Genomic DNA, 17684 nt, shown 5'->3' on the forward strand with positions numbered 1-17684 from the left:
TCTACACAAAAATATGAATGAGGAAGCCAGAATTCTACAGACAGCTCCTTATGAAACACTAGAGCTACAAATCCCTCCTATATAGACACTTACCGATAGTTTGTGTGGGTGTAAATTCATACTGTTGCTGTGTAGCCCTTAGTTGGCCACCCATGGACCCATGAGTCAAAAGGGAACCTCCTGGTGGTCGATGCCTGCTGGGGTTCTGGGAAGCTTGAGTTTCCACAAACATAGGAGTAAGAACAGTACTACGGAAACGCCAACTTGAATCAACTGCAAATTCCTAGGGGAGGAAACACAGCTGCTGAAATTATCTCTGCCACTGTTGTCATTTTAGAACACAAAAAATAATATTAAGACTACAACTGTATGCACACTTGTTTGTGAGCAAGTCCTTAAGGACTCTGTTGTGACACTTGTGAATGAATGTATATACGACAGGGCTGCACATGACATTATTTTATTTTATTTGATTTGTATCCTGCCCTCCCCACACAGCAGGCACTGACCCACTAAGGGGAGGCCCACTAGAGAGGAGGGACACCTGCCGCCTCAACTAAAAGCCTGGTGGAAGAGCTCCATCTTACAGGCCCTGTGGAACCGTAAAAGATCCCACAGGGACCTGATTTCACATGGGAGCTCATTCCACCAGGTACTAAAGGCAAGACGGACATCCTTGGGGCTAGGGACCACCAAGAGATGCTGACTGTCAGATTGTAAAGCCCTTCGGGGCTTGTAGAGGGAGAGGCGGTCTCACAGGTATGCAGGCCCCTGGCTGTATAGGGCTTTAAAGGTAAGTACGAACACCTTGAAATGGATCCGGAGCAGAGTCGAGGGCAGCCCCATGTAGAGAAAATTACAATAGTCCAATCTGGAAGTGACCATGGGTCACTGTAGCCAGATCCCGGGGGTTGAGATATGCGGCCTGATCTGTCACTGATGGAAAAAGGCAGACCTAGCGACCTGGGCCTCCATAGTTAGTGAGGCATTCAGGAACACCCCCAGGCTCTTCACCTTCGATGCCGGCCCCAGTGGGGCCCCATCAAAGGTTGACAGCCCAATCCCCAGTCCTGGTCCTCCACAACCCAGGAACAGGACCTCTGTCTTCAATGGATTCAGTTTCAGTCTGCTCTGTTGTAACCATCCATTGGCGACAGGAGGCTGGATCCATCCAGCTAAGTTTTTTGCTCAACCTCACCCAATTCCCCTCCTTATTACAGCCCTCGTTTCATATGGCTTTTATCCATGCAGGTCCCATCATCCCAAACATAGCCTTTGGATTGTCAAAGGGGATGCCCTCCTTCTTTCACCAGCAGAAAAGCTGGCTGGTTCCAACTCTGTAATTGTTCATTCAGGAACTGTACTATGAAAGGTACCTAGCTAAATGTCCCTACTCGAAATTTTCTTCTTAAATCAGTGCCTACCATTTAAATCTGATTCTTCAGTTTTTCTACTATATTATTTTATTGTTGCTCAAAATGGAGTATTTGAATTTTGTGAGGACTCTAATCTGGGAGAACCGGGTTTGATTCCCCACTCCTCCACTTGCACCTGCTGATGTGACCTTGGGTCAGTCACAAGCTCTGGCACAGCTGTTCCTAAAAGAGCAGTTTGTGTCAGAGCTCTCTCAGTCCCACCCACCTCACAGGGTGTCTGTTGTGGGGAGGGGAAGGGAAAGGAGTTTGTAAGCCGCTCTGAGACTCCAAGTAAAGAGCGGGGTATAAATCCAATCTCTTCTTCTTCTTCTATCTTAATTTTTGATTGAACTCCATAGAGTAGTTCATAACATTAATAAAAACAACAAAATTATTAAAGTCATCACCAAAACAATCACTATAAAACTGGAGATGGCATATTAAAAATAACTTCCAGATTCTCACTTTTGGCATCAATATTTTACAACAAAGAATTTGCAGATCCAAAAGATCTACATGCATAATATTACAAATAGGAAATGCATAATATTACAAAGACTGAGGACCTTACACCTATAGTCAAATGCTATCATATCAAGAAGTGGCATTCAAACTGCATGGGGCAAACCTTCCCTTTTAGTAATATTTTCAAATAAAACTATCCCATTGATTTTAAAATCCAGTCAAAGATAAGCTACAGCAAACTTTGAGAAGTTCTTCTAAAAATAGTTAAAGGATATACTAAAGTATCATATAAGACAACAGCAGAACAGGATTTCTTGGCAACTCAACCATATCAGACTGAATGGGAGAAACACCTGATTTTCACTATTGCACAGGGCAGACAGAAATAGAATATGTAGTATCTACTCACTTGAAATTTGCATTCAGACAGTGGATATTCAAACATTTTCCTGGAATAATCTGGACTCTTGCTGGTCATTTCAAGTAGAAAATTGGTGACTAAACTCAAGTACTGAGTTTCAGTTTTGGTGGAGTATAGAGAACTTAATAAAGTCAACATACGATCAAGGGTGTTTCCTGGTAACCGAGTTTCATCACCCCAAAAATTCCTAACAATTAATCTGTGAAAGAAAAAGAGGGAGACATATACATGCTATTCTAGAAAAAAAAACACACCATAATGTTGTGCTAAAAAATAATTCCTATGGTATCTGGACAGCTGAATGAAACAGCTAAGAGCACAACAGCAGATGAACAGCTCCATCTTATAAAATCAAAATTCTATCATTTTTTTTCGGTGTAAAATAATTACTGAGAAAAATGGAAAATCTGGACTATTACAGTATTTAGGGATGTGAGGCCACAGAAAAAGCCCCTCCCCCAGACTTTTCTCACTTGTCCAACATTAATATTGGAAATTTGAGGGAGCACTGGAAAAAAATAATCATGAAATATCTTTCTCTTTTGAAATCAGTTAAACCCTTATTAAGGTTTCACTCAAATATACATCATCTATCTATTTCATCCTTCCCCAATGAGGTCAAGGTGGACTAGATACAAGAAGCATGGTTCTTCTTCCCGCCTCCATTTTACCCTCACAACAATATTCTCATGTAGACTAGAATGAGACAGTGATTGGTCCAAAAGGTAACCAGAGAGCTTCATGGCTGAGTAAGGATTTGAACTCAGTGTCCCCAGTCCTCTTCCAACACTCTTGCCATTACACTCACCACCTATATTACTCACTGTAGTCCAGAATTCTCATCAATCAGTCCTTGAAGGAGAACTTCTTTTGCCAATTTGAATACCTCTGAAGACTTTTCATCTGCCTGGCTTTCAGGATCCCTGAAGAAGGTGAAAAAATAATACTGACTACTGCAGATTCCTCTTCCTCTCCTTCACATTCATCTAGGGCTACCCAACATGCTACAAAGTCCTCATGTTTGTCAGTACACAATGTAAGGACTTGCATCGGACATACAATGGGAGCTCTGTGCCTCCCAGGCACACACCAACCCTTTTCTGTGAATGATCATGGTGCATGGGGAGAAACATTTTCAACCTCCTCCTCCTTACAACCTCACAACTCCCCCACAGAGCTGCTATTGGCTCTGCTGAAAAAAAATTACATGTAGCCATGTTAAGTAACGTGGTTTTGTAAATGAAGCCAATAGGGACTCCACAAGCCAGTTTGAAGATGCCAAAAAGTGCACGGGAGAAAAGCTGAATCTACTTCTAAGAATGGACTGAGTTTATAGAAGTAGTTTTTACCAGTCTAGCTACAACTGACAGCCAGGGGATTTTCCAGAAGAGCATGTCATGTGGTGGCAAGGAGGAGGAATTGGCTAAAATTGCCTCTACTCTATTTTGGGGTAGGGGATGGCTGATTCCTTTTTCTTACTGCCTTCTGTTCTGAAAAGTGCCCCAAGCCCTCAGCAGCATCTTTTTGAGGTCCACAGGAAGTTGCTGGGGAAGACAAACAAACTCCATTTGTGGAAGCTTGGGTCCAACCCACTGCCTGCTGAGTAGTTATGTGAAGTTAGTGCTCTGTCTTCCCAGAGTTCTTATCCACTTCATCTCCAACCACCTTTTCACTTCCCTCCCCAATGTTTGCTGCCTTCCTCAATCACTTTCCCTCAGGCTTCCAGAAATTCTTCCTCTAACATTCCAGCTACCTTGAGGGGGGTGACTATTTCACCAGCCACCACCACTTGAACTGGGCCACTTTTCCTCTTAGCTTTTCCACCTCTTACCTTCTCTATCTCTGTTCATAATTCCTGATGATAGCACACATCTCTTGACACACAGTTTGAAGATTTCCCCACCCAAACTCTGTCTCTTCACAGAAGCTTTAAACATCTGAAGACAGCATCACAGTACAACCAATAATGTAGTGTGCGATTTACATGCCTGTGAGCTCCCGCACATGCACATACTTCACAAGCTAAGTTATGAACAAGTCAGAGTGTGGCAAGACATTACACTTATCACATAAGAAGCTGGCAGAGTTATCAGTATGAATGTAGAAATGGGCACAAAGGTGGAAGAGACTTCAGGCAGGCATATATGGACGCTACAGCCATTGATCACCTTTCTCCATGACACTGTTCATCTGATCTTTCTTGGATCACCTCATGTTCCCTCAGGGCTGTTGAAGTAGATGCAATTGGCTGCTTAAAGAAAACCAATTGAGGAAGAAAGGCAGCAAGAAGCTTTTGTGGAGCTCACTTAAAATTTCACTCCAGCTTTATTTGCTGGTTTCCAGGGAACTTTCACAGTTCTTGACCTTCAACATCTGTCTGCTATTACTGTGATGAATGTAATGTGTAGCCAGGCTCTGAAACAATGCAACAAATGAAAGGAAGCTTACAGGACCATTTTCTATAGCAAGACATGCACTTGAACCCCTACCTGTAATTATCATATATCCACATGAGAATGTCATACATCCGCCCCCGACACAGTGGTGAAGGATGAGTGATGAAGCCTGTGACTGTAGGAAGAAGCTCTTGTACTTCAGCTGGTGTTAGCTTAGCTAACATCTTGTAAACTATGTCTAAACATACTGTTTGCCTTTCATCATCTCTGTGGGGGGGAAATGCCTGCATTACTTTCATTATTCTTTCAACAGCATGGAATTAAATCTTCAACTACTAAATACAAGAAGCACAAATTAAAACATAATATTTTGGAATTTCTTTTTCATTTCTAAAGATACTTTTCATTAACAGGCTTGTCTTCACTTTTGTAAAGTGCAGTACAACTACATTTTAAAATAATCTACATTGTATGAGCAATAAATATCACTTTAGATATAGAAAATGGTAAAAAAAAGACCTTCCACCATTTATTTTCACTGAATGGGGAGAAAGTTTTTCTGAAGAATTTTGACTGCCTCATCACAACTGAAAGAAGAGAACAAAACTAGTTTCCTTCTGTCTTCATTTTATTTATTTATTTATTGCATTTGTACCCCGCCCTCCCTGCAATGCAGGCTCAGGGCGGCTCATAGTCAGTACATAAAATACAGTTAAAACCTCATAAAACCATAGGCAGAATACCCTCTTGCGCATTTCCCATTTATTTAAATGGGCTTCTGCAGGACAGTTCTCCAATGGACTGTGTACCACAAGTGAAAGAACTTTGTAAGAAATAGGCACTCATTGTAGTGTTCCTTACCTGTGACTCATAATTTGGGTAAAATCTTTACTCTTCAGCTCTAAGTACAAACTGGGTATTCCATGGGCACGGCCCATTACCACTTCCAGACAGTAGGTTTTCATCACCCCATGAAGCTTTGGTATTAAGAAGAAGACTGTATTCATAAACCTTTCCATGACCAAGAACAAGAAAGCACAAGATGCAATAATACAGCTACGTACTGGAATACTTTTAGGGTGTATGATCACTCATAATTTCATAATACCTATCTGCAAGAGGAGGAAAGTTCTTTGCCAGTTTATTCAGGCAGATAATAAATTTGTCTTCCCTAGTATTTTGATGTTGCTTTAATTGCTTTATGATGATGTCGAAAACTGGACTTTCATATATCTGAAAATTGAAGAGATCATAGTTATTATGCACTTGTAAATCCCCAAAGCACAACCTCCTGAACTATGACACAAGAAAAACAGAGTTGCACTTTACCTGTAACTGTGCTTCATCAATGTCTTCTGTGCAGACACAGACTGCACAGGCACAGGTCAGCCACAATCTGAGTTTAAGTTTCTAAAAATCGAGAGGACACCCCTCCACCTTTGGAGCAAGATGGAAGTTTCTCGCCAAATTGTAATGTGCTCCAGAGGCATGCATCCCTCTCTCTCAGTTCCTGTTTGACACTGCATCCTCTTGGAGAAAACATCACAGATTACTTCAGGAAAAGAGCTCACAGTGGGGCAGGAGGGAGGAATGTGTGTCTGCACAGAAGACATCAATGAACAACAGTTACAAGTAAGTGCAACTCTATTTTCATCTTCTGTCTTCAGTGCAACCCCACATTGGGATTTTAGCTAGTTACTCACCACAGGAGGTGGGGTGATGCTTTCACTGGAGCAACAAATGAAGTATTGCTTCCCCCACCCCCAGGGTCTTTTCTTGATTGCAAGTCGAGAACGTAGAGCTTCATGAAAGTCTCCTCCGCCAGCCAGGTTACTGCCTTGCAGATGTTGGCAAGGACAAATCTCCGATGGAAAGCAGACAAAGAATCTTGAGCCCTAGTGGAGTGAGTTCGAACTTCGATGGGGCAGGTCTTACCCACAGCCTCATAACAGGAGCAGTCCGAATGGCAGTGCATAGTAGTGAAAGATCTCAGTACCAAAACAGAAACATGGGTACCTTTAGTGAGATGGCAGAATAGAGATATGAAAATAGGCGTCCTTGAGGTCTACTATTATTAACCAAGAACTGGGCCAAGTTGCTAGACTTTTGCCACTCAAAATCTGGCTAGCCTATTGAGGAAGAATGGATTGCCCCCTGTAGTGAAAACCAATAGTCAGAACTTTGGGGTAGACTGAGCTGGGTACTTCAAGGGAGGCTGATGGTTGCCTGATCTGGGTCTGGAGGGGTTCTTCCTCCTCTGGAAGGAAGGAGATCGGAATGAGCAATGTTGAGGATACAGCTGAGGAGCATGTTGATGCTGGGCGTTCTGGCATCGATAAAAAGGCATAGCAAACCCATGCTAACAATGGACAAAAAAGTTAACAAGGGGCATCAGGCTGGAGAATCCCCAAGAATTATGCAGTCTGCCTATCCCTCTTCATAATAATAAGGAACTCGCCTGTTGTGGCAGAAAACAATGTCAAGCCCTTAAAAGGGAGTTCTTTGACCCTGCAACACAAGTCAAGGGGCGAGGTGGTGTTGCGCAACCACACATATCTATGTAGCTCAACTGCAGATGCCATAGATCTCACCAAAGCATCTGGTTTTTGTGGCACTAAAATGGACAGTTTTGAAGGGTCTGCAGAAGTGAGCACGTTTTCCCATAAGGCTGCTTTCAAATAAAAAGTTCAGTCTGATTGGGCTTTTGGGGTGAAACCTTGGTAGATTTTACAGGCACCCAACATTATGCGCCTTTTGCCCAAGCACATTAAGCACAACTCGTGCTCGCTGCGCATCATCTTAGTAGCACATCAAGTGCACTTCTTGAAGAGAGCACTGGAAGCCATGCCAACAGCAAGAGGTAAGTCTATCAACCCGACCCAGTTACAAGGGGGAAAGGGAAGGAGTAGGTCAGTGAGAGCTACCTCACCCACACAACAATGAAAGGAGTGACAGTTTGTCAGGTTTAATACTCCAAGTAACAGAAACACCAAATGGAGGTTGTACAAGCTGAAAAAAATGCTGTAAGTACAGAGCAAAGTACTAAAACTCCTCATCAAACGGCAGCAAGAAAGGAACTGAGAGGAGGTTTGCACCTCTGGAACACGTGATGGTTTGGTGGGAAACCTCTGTGCTTGCACCAAAGGCAGGCCCCCCTACACTGGTTTCTAGCAGCTTAAACTCCAATTGTGGCTGTCCTGTACAGTCCCAATGTGGGGCTGCACTGAAGATGGAAGATGAATAATAATTACTACTACAGTCAGTAGTCATAAAACCTTTTAGGTGATCAGGTTTATAGCTGCCTCTGTCAACAGAGAATCAGTGTGGTGTAGTGGTTAAGAGCATTGGACTGGTATCTGGAACATCCAGGTTCCAGTCACCACTTGTGCCCTGGAAGCTCACGGGATGGCCTTGGGCCAGGCACACTCTCTCAGCCTAACCTACACCTCACAAAGTTGTTGTGACGATAAAATGGAGGAGAACGATGTAAGCCACTTTGGGTTTCCACTGGGGAGAAATACAGGGTATAACTGCATTAAATAAATAAATACAGGCGTCTTCATACTGATACAGTCAATCATTGTCTTCTACAGAAGTAGGTAATTTTGGGGAGGCTAGCACTCTCAAGGAATGCTAGTCACAGTAAGATTGAAATCTTTGTTTGCCATAATACCTACTGAAGTATCAACTGTCAAAATAAAATGTTATACACAGAAATCTAAAGCTTTCCCTCGTTCTGAAATTGTAAAATGCACTTCACATTATACTCACATTTTCCTTTTCAGCAATATATTGAAGAACGAGTCCCAGGACTTCTGCTGCAGCTGCATATACCTCCTTGTATCTTACCAAGGCCATATTGTTAGCCAGAGCTTGGAAGTATCTAGCATTTTTAAAAAATCTGCTGTAATATTCTCAGAATACCATTTAATGGCTAATAAATAATGTTAGAAGACATCTACAAAAGCTACTCTATCACTTATGATGTAAAGTATATCGTATGAACAGTACACATATATATATTCTCATAAAGTATGTATAAGAACCAGTATGGTGTAATGGTTAGCATCAGTCTAGGATCTGGGAGACCCAACCCCTCTCTGCCATGGAAGCCTGCTTGGTGGCCTTGGGCTAGATGCACATTCTCAGCCTAACCTACCTCATAGGGTTGTTGTGAAGATAAACTAGAGGTGAGGAGAAGAATGTAAGATACTTTGCCCCCCCATTGTAGAGAAAGGTGGGATACAAATGAAGTGAATAAATAATAAATAAAAACATTGTGTAAATGTGTACAGTAAATACTGATAGGTGAATCATGCAAGTAGTTTAACTTGGGGAAAGCATCTGCATGGTCTCCCTGTCACACACTATCACTGCAGTTGTGGAATGCTACCTTGTGAATTTGATGCTACAGCACAAACTGAGATATCTGGAGTTAAAACGAGAGCCCAAATTTTCTGAAGAAATTCCAGACACATGCAACAATCACTGTACTTATTTGATTCAAAGGTCTAACCACATACCACACACACACACACACTCTGTAGAGGTGATACTGCAAAGATTTATGTTGAAACTGGCTGGCCCTACAAAAAGTTGCCACTACAGACCTCCAGAAATACATCCCAGCTTCTTCCAAATGGTGACAGTGCCTTCATTTTGAGATTCTGCCTTGTTGACATGGATTGATTTTGTACACCCTCGGAGGACAAGAAACTTGAGGAAACTAAGATGCAAGTGTTTCAAGTATGTCTCTATTGTGCAAATTCTTTGTGCTCTATATACACCTATCTAATTTCAAAAAATTATTTTTCTTACCTCACATTATCTATTTCACACTTTGGATCATAGGGAGGCAAGTTATTAGCAAGAACAATTCCTAATAACTGAATTCCCACTGAGTTGTCTTTTGTATTCGGATCTCCACCAGAAAACCGTTCAAATATTATCCTGTAACAAAACAAAAGGATGGAAGACAAAAATATGAAAAACAGTAAACTCAGATGTTTTTAAAAAGTCAATGGCCAAATTCTGATATATTGTTATAAGTTCATAAGCTGGAAAACTTTAGAAATCCTACACAGTCCAACCTTCCTCATCACTCTCCACACCCAGCTCTCCTATTGATTTGTTTGGTCATGAAACCTCTGAAATTTCACCTCTCTGGGCTACTCTGCAACATTAATTTCAATTGTGCATGTTGGTAATTCTCACATCAACAGAGAAATGGCAGAAAATAAACACTTCAGTCCAATGGGAGCCCTGGCATGAGCAGAAAACTTTCCACAACCCATGCAAGGAGGTAACCTCGCAATATAATCACACAGACCACCTTTCAGATGATATACTGACACCTGTAAGTGACTTTTGAGATAATGTATTAGAGCTGCAACAAAAAGGAATAAAGAAAGTCATGTTCCACAAGCAGAACTCAGCTTACAGAAGTTTTCTATTCTGAAAAGAACTTTTCAGGTACAAGTTAAGAATATGTGGCAGATAGGAGACTGAAGGACCTAAGATTCAAAGAGTTTCAAACTTCCTTCTCCACAGCCCAAATTCTTTAGGCTTAGTATACTTAAACAAGCAGGTATGAAATCGCCACAATTTGACATAAATGCAACAGTACTATTAGAAATCATCCATTACAATTTTTTTCTTGAAAAGCACAAGTGGGGGATCCACAATGACTTGTGGGAGACATCTCATTTCCCCCTATATCCCTCCTCCCAGACTATTTCCTCCCTCCTGGCAGCCCCCATATGCTCCTCCCATTTCCCTGCTTCCTCCTATCCTTCCCAGCGAACAGCTAACTTAACCTTTATCTGCTTCCCATCTTCAGCTATATCTATTTCTTCATTTCTTCCTGGTGGGGACCTCAGCCAGCTTATATCATTCCCCTATCCTCCATTTTATCCTCTAAACAACCCTGTGAAATAGGTTAGACTGGAAGTGTGTGACTGGCCCAAGGTCACACAGTGAGCTGCCATGGCCAAGTGGGGATTCAAACCTGGGTCTCACAGATCCTAGTTTGAACCGCTAACCACTACACCACACTGGCTTTTACATGGTGGCTGCAGTTGTATAGTAATACACAACCAGGCCTGCCAGTGGCTGCTCTTGGGCCTGGCCCAAATGAATCCCCCTTCAAAGGCCAAAACAAGCCTGGAAAGGGCCCTGTCCCCTCCTCTTGCATTATAGTAACTGAAACCAATGCTTGAAGGCTGGCAATACTATTGTGGTTGCCTAGCAATCCCCACAATGGGCACTACAGAAGGCATTTGTTCCTTTAAGGTACAGATCCTACTTCTATTATTTTGGGGAGTTCTAATCCCCTCCAATGTTTTGTTTTTAAAGATTTCACATTTTTCTTCGAACCTGGGTTTTTCCTCAGATTTGTAGACAGATCTTCCTTGCCTGTTCATGGTTCCCACTGCAGATTTAAACATCCATAAATGGACCCATACTGAGAATTAGATATACTGATAACTTGGAACTATGTGGGTGCTTTTGTGACAACAAACTATAGATCTTTGTAGAGTTCAGCATTTACAACCAGGCCAACAGGACAGACATGGCACTGGTCGCCAGTGTTCCCTCTAAGGTGAGTTAGTGTGAGCTAGCTCACAGTTTTTTAGCCTCCGGCTCACACATTTTTGCCTTCGCTCAGGAAGGGATGGCTCCAGAGCAAACTAATCTATGCAGCAGCCAAATCACCTGCTCACAACTTTAATGCCGGCAGCTCACAAAGTAGAGTTTTTGCTCACAGGACTCCATAGCTTAGAGGGAGCATTGCTGGTCGCCCTCACGGATGACCTCCAGAGGCATCTGGATCGGGGCGAATCGGCAGTGCTGTTGTTGTTGGACCTGTCAGCAGCATTTGACGCGGTTGACCATCAGCTACTGATCGACTGCCTTGCCAACACTGCCTTGCCACATTGCCTTGCAATGGCTTGCCTCCTTCCTCCAAGGTCGGGGACAAAGGGTGGCACTAAGGGAGCAGCTATCCTGAAGGCACCCACTGGATTGTGGAGTGCCCCAAGGGGCAGTGCTTTCCCCAGTGCTATTTAACATCTATATGTGCCCCCTTGCCCAGATTGCCTGGAGGCATGGGCTGGGATGTCACCAGTACACTGATGACACCCAGCTCTATCTGTTGTTGGGCAGCCAGTCTGACTCTAAACTGGAAGATCTGGGCCGGGCGTTACAAACCGTGGCTAGATGGCTTAGACTGAGCTGACTGAAATTGAATCCAACAAAGACAAAAGTCCTGTGCCTGAGCCAGGGTGGGCCAAGGGTAGGGATCCCACTCCCAACCTTTGAATGGGCTGTTGGTGCCAGCATGGAGGTGAGGAGTTTGGGAGTGCTCCGGGATGCTTACTTAACAATGGAGGCCCAGGTAGCAGCCACTGCCAAGTCAGCCTTTTATCATCTTCGGCTGATCAAGCAGTTGGTTTCCTTCTTCGAATGCAATCACTTGGAAACAGTGCTCCATGCGATGGTAACCTCAAGACTGGACTACTGTAATGCACTCTACATGGGGCTGCCCCTGTCTCAGATCTGGAAGCTACAGCTAGTGCAAAATGCAGTGGCTAGGCTTCTGATGGGTCTCCCTGTCCAGGAGCACATCCAGCCTGTGCTGAAAGCACTGCACTGGCTACCGATAGCATAAAGGCTCTTACCTTTAAAGCCCTTTATGGTCAGGGGCCAACATACCTGAGGCCTTTCCCCACATGTTCCCCAGAGAGCACTGCGGTCAGGATCCCAAAATCGACTGACCCTCCTGGGTTCTAAAGACGCCAGGCTGGCCTTAACCAGGACCAGGGCCTTCTCAGTGGCGGCTCCATATGGGTAGAATGAGCTCCCAGAAGAGATCAGGGCCCTGCGGGACCTTATGCAGTTCCACAGGGCCTGCAAGATGGAGCTCTTCCACCAGACCTTCAACTAAGGAGCCACCCTTAATAATTTGTAAGACCTGTCCTTCAGAGTCACCAACTACAGCTTGTGCCTGCCACATAAGAAACAGAACAAGGAGCAGGTCAATAGGAGAGACCATCGAATTGCTGCAACCATTGCCAAACAACATAATTATTACCAGACCTAAAATGTACTAGCACTATATGATATTTGGATTGTTATTAGAAAGTTTTATGATTGTTTTAACTGTTACCGATGTGTTTTAATCTTTTCTGTAAGCCGCCTTGAGCCTGCTTCTGCGGGAAGGGGGGGTATAAATTTGATAGATAAATAAATAAATAAAATACTCTAGGTATATTTTTCAACTACAAAATGTCTTTATTAGATTGTTACCTGTAAGGTATGCTGAGACAGTCCTTCCAGCACTCTACTACTGTCTTTATAATTTCCAGATTATGTCTGAACACTGCTCTTTTCTGATGAAATGCATTCTTCATCAAGTACTCAAGCAACCTGTTTGCAAGGATTTCATCCTTAATGTTTTCCTAGTGTGAAGAGATTACAAAGCAGCATAGCTAGTTTACATGCAGGAACTTCTTGAAGTAAAACAAAAATTACAAAGGTACCATAAGAACATACGAGAAGCTGTGCTGGATCATGCCAATGGCCCATCCAGTCCAAAGCTCTGTGTCACCCAGTGGCCAAAACTCAGGTGTCATCAGGAAGACCACTAGTGGGGCCAGAACTCCAGAAGCCCTCCCACTGTGGCCCCCCAAGCACCAAGAATACAGATTCCGCTCCATATGTTTCTCCAATCCCCTCTTGAAGCTGTTTATGCTTGTATCCACCACGACTTCCTGCACCAGTGAATTCCACACGTTAATTACTCTTTGGGTGAAGAAGTAATTTTATCTGTTCTAAACCTACTGCTCATCAATTTCATTGCATGTCCACAAGTTCTTGTATTGTGAAAAGGTGAAAGATTTATGCGATCTGAAGAGAAACCAGAGTATTGTGAGAAAGGAAGAAAAGTACTTCTTTCTCTACCTTCTCTATCCCATGCACAATTTTGTAAACCTCTGTCATGTCATCCTTCAGTCATTCTTTCTCCAAGCCAAAGAGCCCTAACTTCTTTAACCTTTCTTCATAGGTAAAGTTTTCCATCCCCTTAATCGTTTTAGTTGCCCTTTCTTCATCTTTTCCAATGCTATAATATCCTTTTTGAGGTGTGGTGACCAGAACTATACACAGTATTCCACATAAGGCCACACCACAGATTTAAACAGGGGCATTGTAATACTGGCTGATTTGTTTTCAGTTCTCTTCCTAATGATCCTCAGCATAGCATTTGCCTTTTTTCTTGCAGTTGCACACTGGGTCAACATTTTTTTTCGTGAGTTATCTACTATGACTCCAAAAACATAAAGGCCTTTCCACTGAATTTCCCCCCATTAAAAGCTGGCTACTTAGTCTATGGTCAATACACAAACCTCCACTAGGTTATGACAAAATTTCTTACTTTTGGAGTAGCAATACTAGTCCAGGACAGCAAAGTGACCACTATTTCCACCACCATGTAATGAATTCCCTCTCCGCCATTATCTCCAGAAACAATCAACTGCAACAAGGGGCCTAAAAACTGCTTTGCATATGGCTGGAAAACCTATAAAAGAAAAAATAAGAATTCAGCTAAAGAAGAATGCCATTTTGGAAATTGCTATACAGCAATAATACAGAAAACCAAATGGGTAAGACAATTTGCTTGAGAATAAAGTGTACTGTAAAAGCAAAACATTTGATGCTTTAGTGATAAATCATTTCATGATGTCCATATAGAAAAACAAGTATTAACTTTTCTAAGTTTATATTACTGTTTGAACAGATGAGTTACATTTAAACAATGAATGTGTATCGCAATTACATATGTTTTTCAATCAAATTCCCCCTTCTGTTACTAGTTCCCCAAATTAGGAGCTACAGCTGAAGGCACAAATGTTATCTGGCATTTTAAACAGAAACTCTTACCATGTTATTGAGAAAAGTGCTAACCGCAGCAAAAATTAATACAAATTTAGCAAAGCTGAAGTGAAATTAACATTTTCCGTGATGAGCTAATAAGCAGACATTCAAACACAATTTAAGTAGATACTGAAAAACCAAGAGTGACAGAAAACCACTTTGATAAATTTACCCAGCACTGAAATGGAATAACACTGGAATGCAATTATTAATTTTCCAGTTAGCACTTCCCTACAAACTATCAATTTCTACCCTTCCAATTTCTTCCTTGTAGTAGATTAATTTACTGACATGAACAATGGCCACAACATAGATTATAAGCACACAAGGTCACACTGTTGCCTATGGGCCAGAAAAGTATCAGTGCACTCAGGAAGTTTAACTTCCTTTATCTGGTAAAGGAATGGGCTCATGTTCCTCCTTTGCTAGATGCCAGAGTTTCTTGCATGGAAAGAAACACCTATAACTCAAGATGCACTGACAGAATTTAATCCATCTGCAATTCTCAAATCTACCATCTTTTAATTTGTCTCTACTAAACCAGTAGAGGAATTATTCTTACAATGTACTGTAAACTGCAGCAGCTTTTTATAAAAACCAGTTACAACACATAATTGTACATTATGGGGCCAATATTTCTTGACAAAATTATATTTAAGATTCCCAAAGAAAGTTAGTATATTTTATTAACAGAAAAACCATAAAATAGTATAGAAATATACCAGGTTCAAAAATAGCAAATAAATTCCTGCATTGTTAGAACAGATCCTGTTTTTAAAAATTAAAATAATCCTTTCAAATAATCTATTTTAATCTTTTTTTGGGTGTGAATACTGTGCATCCTGCTCCTCTTCTTCCTGGTTTCAGCCAGATGGAATATTGCAAGGCAAAAAAAAAAAAAAAAAAAATAATCCTTTAGAACACAATCCTTAAGCAAATTCATAAACATTACATACTGGAGCAAAAAGACTGCTTCTACTTTGTTGCACTGGAGACTTAAAGCCAAAGAGTCAGCAGTTCCCATTTATTTATGACAGCATACCCTGAAAAATCTTATTGGTCTCTTAAGGTGCTACTGGACTCAAACTATTAGCATTTTTTGTGGCTATCAAAAACAAAACTGTACTCACTTCTTCCGTATTCACAATTAGTTTGGCCACAAAGAGGCGAATGTTTAGTGGTACAGACGGATTCCCCAGTTTGCTATGTAGGAACTTCATCCATGGGGGGAGATCAGGCAAAACTGCACCCTGAGAACCAGAAATATTATAAATACAATTGCCTGTCTATGACCATAATAATAAACTGAAAAAATTATAAATACAAGTATAATTAATGATAACTGATTTAATATTACCTCAAATGTTTAGAAAACTATGTAGAAACAGTGCTTCTGTACTTTTTGTATCAGGTTTCAGCCCAGGCCTACTTTATCCAAAATTTAACAATGTTATGTGAAAGCTTTTAAGGACTATAACCACTAAGATCTAGATTAAACAGAAGCATAGCTTAATGTATCGTTCGGAGACTACTGTGAAATCTTTATTGTACCTTTTGGTTTTGGCAGAAGGTGTGTGCCTTAAGGAGAGAGCTGCATCATATACAAATCAGCAATCAAGGAAGTCATACCACAGTTCTCCCTTGACTGATGGTAGCAGTGATTCCTCACAACTAACCTACGGATAAAATGTCATTCCACAGAAACAGCAGTTTTCTGAGAAAATAAAATATATTGTTTCTGCTAAGCCGTTACAGAAACTTGTATGTCTAGAAGTATGTTCCTGAATGTGAAATCAGATTTTCTTACATGGAAACTATTGCCTTCACAAATACTTTAAAAATCAACAGAACAGACTTTGAACACTCAAACCTTTTCCCTTCAAGGGGAAGAGTTCTGTGTAACTGAGAACACTCCCCAATATGCAGGAACATTTGGCTTTCACCTCTCCAAAGTCTAGCCCACCAAAATAACAAGAAGACAGCATACACAGGACTCCCGCATGATTCCATGGAAAGGAACTGAGGTCTCCAGCATTTCTCCAAAGCCAAGAGATAACCTGTAATCTCCCAGATCTGGTGCTGAGATTGAGGAAAACTTTCAAAATTTTCCTGATCATCTTCTATGACCAAACCAAAGGGGAACTTACCAAGTAGGAAATCAACAGTTTGGTCAGCAAGTCTCCCCCCTCCCCTGTTATATTTAGTGTGTGAACTGAAATGAAATGTTGGATAAACCATGAGGGTTTAGAAGGTACAAGGGGGGGACCCGCGATACTCGCGGGAGAGGGGGACCTCCACGCCTATCAGGAAGAAGAGGAAGCAGCAGGAGGTAAGTTCCCCCCCTATCCCGCCGGTTCCCCGTCTCCTCCACCCTTCCTCCACCCCCTGGCTCAATCTTCCCCTCCCCCTGCCCTGGAGTGGAACCCCCTTCTCCAGAGTCCACTTCTACCCACCCCTTCCCACTACATTGCTAGACCTGGCCTCCGGAGGCCAGGTCTACCCACCCCTTCCAATTGCAGGGGTAGACCTGGCCTCCGGAGGAGTCCAGGTCTACTCACTCCTTCCTATTGCATGGGTAACCTGGCCTCTGGAGGCCAGGTCTACCCACCCCTTCCAATTGCAAGGGTAGACCTGGCCTCTGGAGGAGTCCAGGTCTACTCACTCCTTCCTATTGCATGGGTAGACCTGGCCTCCGGAGGCCAGGTCTACTCACTCCTTCCTATTGCATGGGTAGGCCTGGCCTCCGGAGGAGTCCAGGTCTACTCATTCCTTCCTATTGCATGGGTAGACCTGGCCTCTGGAGGCCAGCTCTACTCACCCCTTCCCCGCCCCTTCCCCTTCCCCCCTTCCAAGGGGCGGGGCCCGCGGGAGGGAGGCAGAGGAAGCAGAAGGCGGAGGTAAGTACCCCCGTCCCGCTGGTTCCCGTCTCCCCCCCTTGCCTCCCCCCCCGCGGCCGGCTCCGAACTGAGGCCTGGGAGGCTGCAGCCACCCAGGCCTCGTGGGCCCCCCCGCGCCGCTCGCTGGTTTTCGGCCGGCCGCCCGGCGGCTTCCCCC

The 17684-nt window shown here is 42.8% G+C and overlaps 1 protein-coding gene across 1 annotated transcript in view; it reads right to left on the reverse strand.

The window, feature by feature from the left end:
- The window catches only part of PRKDC (protein kinase, DNA-activated, catalytic polypeptide), a 141213-nt gene that overhangs the window by 55898 nt on the left and 67631 nt on the right, over positions 1-17684 (reverse strand). Inside the window, exons 48-58 of the mRNA XM_015425442.1 lie at positions 15761-15880; positions 14131-14274; positions 13005-13156; positions 9516-9647; positions 8469-8580; positions 5806-5930; positions 5559-5708; positions 4791-4964; positions 3126-3224; positions 2290-2500; positions 94-283 (exon numbers count right to left, since the gene is read on the reverse strand). Of these exons, the coding sequence (XP_015280928.1) occupies positions 94-283; positions 2290-2500; positions 3126-3224; positions 4791-4964; positions 5559-5708; positions 5806-5930; positions 8469-8580; positions 9516-9647; positions 13005-13156; positions 14131-14274; positions 15761-15880 (1609 nt within the window). The remainder of the gene's footprint in view (positions 1-93; positions 284-2289; positions 2501-3125; positions 3225-4790; positions 4965-5558; positions 5709-5805; positions 5931-8468; positions 8581-9515; positions 9648-13004; positions 13157-14130; positions 14275-15760; positions 15881-17684) is intronic.

This window comes from Gekko japonicus, unplaced genomic scaffold (assembly GCF_001447785.1).
Source record: "Gekko japonicus isolate JY-2015 unplaced genomic scaffold, Gekko_japonicus_V1.1 scaffold337, whole genome shotgun sequence".
NCBI lineage: Eukaryota > Metazoa > Chordata > Lepidosauria > Squamata > Gekkonidae > Gekko > Gekko japonicus.